At 50.6% G+C, this 7,500-nt stretch overlaps 1 protein-coding gene across 1 annotated transcript in view; it reads left to right on the plus strand.

Annotated features, from left to right (window-relative positions):
* Positions 1-7,500, plus strand: part of LOC118795829 (AT-rich interactive domain-containing protein 3A-like) — a 29,807-nt gene that overhangs the window by 13,830 nt on the left and 8,477 nt on the right. Inside the window, exons 2-3 of the mRNA XM_036554575.1 lie at positions 784-1,550; positions 2,288-2,570. Of these exons, the coding sequence (XP_036410468.1) occupies positions 1,192-1,550; positions 2,288-2,570 (642 nt within the window). The 5' untranslated portion in view covers positions 784-1,191. The remainder of the gene's footprint in view (positions 1-783; positions 1,551-2,287; positions 2,571-7,500) is intronic.

A 7,500-nucleotide genomic window follows, 5' to 3' on the forward strand; every position in this document is an offset into this window, starting at 1 on the left:
TGCATCAAACGCCGTCATTGTGCAAGCCTGGCTTGCGTAAACACGGAACACATGTGCTCGGCACAGTGGTCATGGAAACCAGGGTTCTGCATTGTTAATCTTGCGCTATCCTTACATTCCTGAGACGATGACCTAAATATTCCACTGTTTTTCAGAGGTTCCTCCTCTCTTATCTTTTAAACAGTGGTGTGATCTATCTGGCTCGTTAATGTGACACAAAGCACACATCGGGCTGCCTTCTCCGGTTTGCCTTATTGGGATGACCTGCAACTTTAGGAAAATGGACCTAAACCGAAGTGTTTAAGGAAAGCAGATTAAGCACCAAGAGCACAGGGAGAGCTGCTGGGAAATGGCAGGGTGGAAAAGACCCCCTCAGAAACGTCATGCTTTTCATCATAGCTCATGTGGTTTGCGACACCGCTGTACTTTAGTGGCCTTTTTCCTGCTGGCTTACAGTAAAGCAGCATACGCCATGATGTCCCATGATAGGCCATGCTTTACAACCAACTGCATTCTAGCATGTGGGCACTGAGATGCATAACCGGCAAGACATGCGGTAAATGGCCGGTTTATCATGGGTGCGTGAGATATTTTAGGCTCTCATTTGTAGCCTTTAAATAGCATTCATTTAATGAAGCTCTTCCTTGGAGATTTTTTAAAACTGAAAGCTGTTTGACCCCTCTGCTCTGATATGTGGATCTGCTGATATTCAGGATGTAAAGGCAGCTCTGTTGAATCTCCAGCACTGGTCTCTAACCCTGTCCCCTCTCTCTTCCTCTGCAGTACCTGACGGAATTGCTGTGACGCTGTACCCGTGAGCCTAATTCACCAGCGTGGCTGAGCTGGGCGCTGCATGGCCCTACCCCAGACCCAGCTGTTGGTTCTGTCCTCCCCCCGTGGTCCAACCCCAGCCCCCCGAGCGGTGACCAGGCCTTGGACCAACGCTGCACCAAAACCACCATCATTCTCCAGAAAGGGAGAAAATCCACTGGCTTTTTTGAAAGACCTCATCTGACTCAGAGAGAACTCTGCGTTTCTCCCTCAGTTTGAGGTAACTGCAAAAGCGACTGTGACCACTGTGTGTTGTCCCAAAGGAAGTCCTGTCCTGGCGTGCTGAGGGACGTCCTTGCTGACTGCAGTTTGGGCTGTGGAAAGGGGCAGAGGAAGTTTCCGGAAGAGAGAGGTGTGGAGATGAAGCTGCAGGCCGTCATGGAAAACCTGCACAGGCAGCAGAGAGCCAAACTGCAAATGGAGCTGGAACAGCAGCAGCAGCTGCAGCAGTCTGGCCAATCACTGGCTCAGGACTCTCCCCACGCCAATGCTGGGACTGTGGGGGAGGGGCTAAACTCTAGCCCTGCCCCTGAGTCAGAGCGTGCTCAGATGGCGGCCCTGGCGGCGATGAGGGCAGTGGCGGCCGGGCTGCAGAGAGGCCGCGACAGCCCAACGTCCAATCACAGCAGCCAGGATGGGGAAGAGGAGGAGGAGGAGGAGGAGGAAGAGGCAGGGGAGGGGGAGGAGGAAGAGCAGGGCTCCGAGGGAGAGGAGCGCATGTGAGTAAAATCACAGTAAAATGTGCTTCCCCTGGTGAGGATACAGGACACTCTGTCATCAGTGTCCACAGTACTGTGTGCTTACAAATTACTACAATTTCAGCGAGTCACACTTATGGCAAAGTTTCTAATAATGCAAACCAAATGAAATGAAACCTTAGACACACAGTCATTTTCTTGTGTAGCATGAGCCTTTATCCAGGTTCTGTTTTTACATACTAATCCAGCTCTTCTGCTGGGTATGTAAGAAGTTCATCTTAAGCACCTTATAAAGGGTCCTTTAGCCATGTCCCACCTGGGAGCTGGAGAGCAACACCCTGTAGGTACAGGAGCGCTTCCCATGTTTCTCCCAGCGCTCTGCACACGCGGTCTTCAGACACACGTGTTTATGTGTTTATCTGCATTATCCGCACATACATATGTTTCTGACTGACAGCAACAGTCATCTCAGACCACTCTGAGACATGATTGGCTGGGAAGGCAGGAAGAGGCTCAAAGGGGTGAAAGGTGAAAGTAGCTGAAGTAATAAAACAAATTCATGTTTCTGAGTGTGTAATGGAGGCGCTGAAATGGGGCGAGGGCCCGACCCGTTTAGGGGCTCATGCTGCCTCACTGTCCCACCACCCCTCTGACCCCTGGGGTGCTAAAACGGGGCGACAGAGTGACCCGTTTAGGCTCTGCCCCTGTAGAGCGCCACAGCGTCACGCCTCTGCCTGTGCATCTCCCTCCTGCTGCAGGGACCAGAAGTGGGAGGAGGGGGAGCTGGAGGGCGGGGGGGAGGAGGACTACGAGGAAGAGCTGGATGAGCGGGACGTGCCCACGGGGAGGGACGCGGTCACCCCCGGGAGGGGCATCCTGCTGCTCCCCCACCGCCAGCTGCATCCCCACCCGCAGGTTCTGAAGGCCCGGCCTGGGACAGACCAGGAGCTGCGGGGGTCCGCTCTGCCCCCGCACGGCTCCCACAGCCAGCTGGGTGGGCAGGACCACGGGGACTGGACGTACGAGGAGCAGTTCAGACAGGTACAACACTTAAGGCTCTCTCTCTACTCCTACACTGCCCTGCATTCAGCTTCTGTGGAAGTGCTCCGTGGGTTTTTGATGCCTACAGTATACTGCATGAAAAGGTTGTGTGTCCGTGTGCGCGCCTGCGCGTGTGTGTGTGTGCGTGCGTGTGTGTGTGTGCATGCGTGTTTGCGCATGTGTGTGCGCTATTGGAAACAGAGATTTCTGTGGCAGGTTTATAACAAACCCTTAAGGATCAGTGCACCTTTTGGCAAAGACAGCAAGTTTCTTCCCCTGTGGTTCTCCTCCTTTATCCTCAGTTTTGTTCCTTTGAGTGTACACATATTCCAACGTCAATAATCATAACCGGGTTGCGTGTAAATGCTCCGCGTTTAAAGGGAGAGGAAGGATTTCAACAGTTGTGCTTTTGCTTTGTCGCTCAGACACTGAAGTAGCTAAAAGCCAGTGGCTCTGGGCAGACAAATAGGGGCAGCCGTTAATTCTCAGCATTCGCAGTGATCTGCCTGTCTGACAGATCTCTCCCACGACGTGGTTGCCTGGTAACCCCTCGTTGTGAGAGATACGGTTAGAAACTGACAGCTCAGACAATGCCTGGGAGGAGGAGACACTCCAGCACCTGTGATCACCTTTCCTGTCTGAAACACACAGGAATGTGAGCGCTCCACACGTTAGCGACGCAAGGCTTTTTCCCAGTATTTGCTCCTCAGGTTACGCTGGGGTTTTGAAGTGGCTTACAGCTCCTTTGAAACTGAGCTCTACAGCAAGCAATTTAAGTGAGTGCAGTCAATGTTGTGGTTGTTTTTAATGCAGGGCTACACTTTGGTCTGACCACCTTGTGCCTGACAGGGCTTTAACCCTGATATTTAACCCTTTCCTGGTGCTGAAAGACATGCTTCTCTGCATCTCACACTGACCCCGTGCTGCAGAAACAGCACTGCTGGGCTTGCCTGGAGTGTGTGTGTGTGTGTGTGTGTGTGTGTGTGTGTGTGTGTGTGTGTGTGTGTGTGTGTATATGTGTGTATATGTGTGTGTGTGTGTGTGTGTGTGTGTGTGTGTGTGTGAGTGATGTATAATACACAGACACACACCCCCCCACAGTGATGGGTTGCTCAGCTGTGGAGGAAAGCCGTTGAGGGGCCTCCCTCCCTGGAGCTGAGGGCTGAGGACGCTGATGAAGTGATTATTTTGCTGTAGAAAAGGCAGTTGCTACTTGAGAAGATGGATCTGTTGCTGTGGAGAGGTTTGAATTGGCTGCTGCTGGTGTGATCTGCAGCTGCACTGTCTGCCTGCACTGTGACTCACACTGGCTGACTCTGAGCTGATCTCAGATCAGTGTGTGCTCTGCTCCACATGTGCAGTTTATCACAGGAAGGAGAGGAGGCCCATGCGCAGGAGCTGAAAGCGCGTTACCGTGGAGATCTTACAGAGACCAGAGAGGAGGCACAGCAGAACACGGCAGAACCTCCACCCAGCTGTCCATGAAGTGCTGCCGTTTCACTTACTGTGATTGCTGATAAATATTTGCTGTGCTATTTTAAGACTCATTGTTTCCGCTGTTCTTTTTGCAGTGTCTTTTAACTGGTGCCTGAGTGGCACAAAGGAGTTTTTGAAAACTAGTGTGATCGAACCGAGTCCGGCACGCGTGACTGGGTTCGATCTGAACGCTCAGGCCACACACTGCATTCCACGCCAGGACCAGAACTGACACCCTGTGTGTCAGCAGGCTGGACATGTCTCTGAACGCGTCACCTCATACGCTGTCATGTGATGAGGGATGGATAACTTCCTGACCTCATGGGTGTCACATGGGAATCTGTGAGCGTGTGCTGTGCAGGACACCGCAGTGAGAAATGACCTGATATATTTGGGGTGGGGGGTGGAGGAGGAGAGGGAGACAGATTACCATGATATTGAGCCAGTTTCTGCATCCTTTGGGTAGCTGGTCTGTCTGATCTCATACGGTGGACAGACCGGCTTGACTGTGAGATGGAACAGGCTTTTATAATGTATGCACTGCGGTTTGAGAATGAGCAGGAGAAACAGGATCAGGGGGTGGGGGGCAGGGGGATGGGGGGTTGCCTGGTTAGGAAGGAGGGCGTTTTCTCCCTAAAGGGCTTCACGCTGTTCGACTGTATAAATGCTTTAGGAGGCCCTTAGGATGTCCCCCGCTTCCTGGCAGAGCTCGGACCCGGGATTGCGTAAGGATAGCCTTCACAGTGAGACTGAAAATGAGAGCGTGCGCAGAAACACATGTGAGCAAGCAGTACAGGAGTAGATGCTGGCAAATGACCACGTTCACTCGAAAAGCAAAGCGAGGCTATTTTCATTCATGGTGTTTATAGTAAATGAAACCATGGTTTCCTGTGTGTGGTGGCCATGTGTGAGTTGATATTAAAGATTGATATGATCAGCAGGAGTGAGTTATGGTTGATGAACGAGTGATTTTGGTACAGCGTATTTATATGAAGTCCTTTTTGCTGCATTTTTTACATTTTAAAAATTGTTTTGCTTGTGGAGGAGTCTTGCATTTTTCATGCTTATATAGCACTGTTATAAATACATCATCCCACCCAAATATTTCTCAGTAAGATTTCATGCACAAGTCAGAGTGGGGAAAAACGTTAACAGCATGGCATCTGGAATGCATAAATATACGGATGGAAGGAATTCCTTCAAAATATATTCTCTCCGGCCCCACTTGGGAATAATAATCCAGAGGAATGTACTGGCATGTTTGAATAACGTTAAGACTCTTGGAAAACCTCTGGAACAACTCTATTCAGATGGAAATTTTGTTCTGAAGTCTGAATTTTACAAAAGAAGTGAATTTTTAAAAATGCTAATAGATTGAAAATGGTTCTTACAACACACCTTTTAGTTATTCCTGCGAATTATCACTTGTTTATTGCCATTGTTTAAGTGTTCTGTGGAAAGTAAAACCCACCAGTGTCTCAGCTGACCCCAGTGTGCCTTCGCAGGGTGGATGAGGGGAAAATATGTCCCGCAGTTGGGGAGATGGTTGGAGGGGAGGAGAAACAGACCCTCTGCTGCCGGTCTGAGAGAAACGGCGAGCTGAAGTGAGAGAGCTGCTGTTATACAACCAGTGGAAGTTCCTTAAATAAAAATAGCAGGGGTGCCATTTGTCAGCTAGGTTACATAAATGCACTGTGGGTCCCGCATGTTTCCTGCGAGTGAATGAGAGAGGCGCAGTTTTCAGAGGGATAGAATACAGTACAGAGTGCAGAAAGCTGTACTGTACTGCTCTGCTTTCGAGGGTGGAGATTATTTATGGGGCTCTGAATCTGAGAAAATCCAAGAAAAGGGGAAAAAAACTCTCCAGAAAAGTGAAAAAGCCTGAGCAGGGAGGCGTGTGCGCGCCTCTTCCAGTTGAGAGGGAGATCGAGGGGGCGGGGCAGAGCGAGGGCGGGGCGGGGGTGACAGCGAGACTCTGCTCCATGCGGAGAGCTGGAAGCCGTCCAGAACTCACTCCTGGGTTTCTCATGATGTCAGAGCAGCGCAGCCAAGGGGATTCTGCGAACTGGCAGCGGCTCAATGCAGCGTACGAGGGCCGGAGGGGGCGGGGTGCCGGCAGGAATGTAAACAAAGATTACGTAAAGCCTCCGGCACCAGCGCGGCTTTTTTCTTACGCTCCCTGTTGCGGCTCCCCGCCTTGAAAGCCGCTCGTGAGCAGAAGCGCGGGTTACGGCTCCTCTTTGTTGTTTGAATGTGATCTTTGATTTATTTCGAGATAAAAGCTCACAAACAACATTTCCCTCATGCACGCTCACGATGGCTGTGGCTTTCTTCCTGCTACCACACACTGCTGTTACTCCTCTACAAAGGATTCAACACATCAGCCGCTGCTCTGATGTGCAGAGACCGTATTTACCTTATTAATTTACTGCATGAAATGTAAATTTCTTGAAACTAAACAACTTAAATTATATCAGGGATTTGCATGCGCTAAGATTTTAAGTTCACTGTTTGCCCACATTTCTTGCTCTCTGAATCCTGACCATATTCTTGTTTAAACACATTAGGTGCTTGATATTTGAGAAGATGGATCTGTTGCTGTGGAGAGGTTTGAATTGGCTGCTGCTGGTGTGATCTGCAGCTGCACTGTCTGCCTGCACTGTGACTCACACTGGCTGACTCTGAGCTGATCTCAGATCAGTGTGTGCTCTGCTCCACATGTGCAGTTTATCACAGGAAGGAGAGGAGGCCCATGCGCAGGAGCTGAAAGCGCGTTACCGTGGAGATCTTACAGAGACCAGAGAGGAGGCACAGCAGAACATGGGGTGGGGGTGTAGCGTAGTGGTTAAGGAGCAGGGATTGTAACCAAAAGGTTGCTGGTTCAGTTCCCCAATAGGGCACTGTTACTATACCCCTTGGCAAGGTACTCAGCCCAGAATTGCTTCAGTAAACATCCATCTGTATAAATGGATAACATGTAGAAATTGTAACCTGTGTAAGTCGCTCTGGATAAGAGTGTCTGCTAAATGACAATAATGTAGTTTAATGTCAGATCCTCCACCCAGCCCCTCATAAAGTCCTACCATTTTAATTCAGTGGAATCAGACCCCCAGAAAGTGAAAGTCTTCCCAGTCAGAAGCACACTGACCCCTCGCTACCGAAACGGCTGAGGAGCAGAGTCAGTAACCTCAGGGGTGGGAGAGGGGAAGCAAAACTAACAGGAAAAACATATTGATTATTTAAAGATCCAGCCAGCACCTTTTGTGTCCTTTCTCCCCTTTGTCCTCTAAGGCACAATGGATGACACGAGGGGGTGGGGTCGGTGACAGGGGGCAGACAAAGGGGGGGTTAGCGGGGGTTAAATGCTCCCCTGCTGGCGTATCGATCAGGCTGCTGCGGGCACACGGCCGGGCCGCTGGCTGTCTGTGGAGCATAGAGAGCTCGATGCCCCTCA

The sequence above is a fragment of the Megalops cyprinoides genome, chromosome 20, assembly GCF_013368585.1.
Source record: "Megalops cyprinoides isolate fMegCyp1 chromosome 20, fMegCyp1.pri, whole genome shotgun sequence".
Classification (NCBI taxonomy): Eukaryota; Metazoa; Chordata; class Actinopteri; order Elopiformes; family Megalopidae; genus Megalops; species Megalops cyprinoides.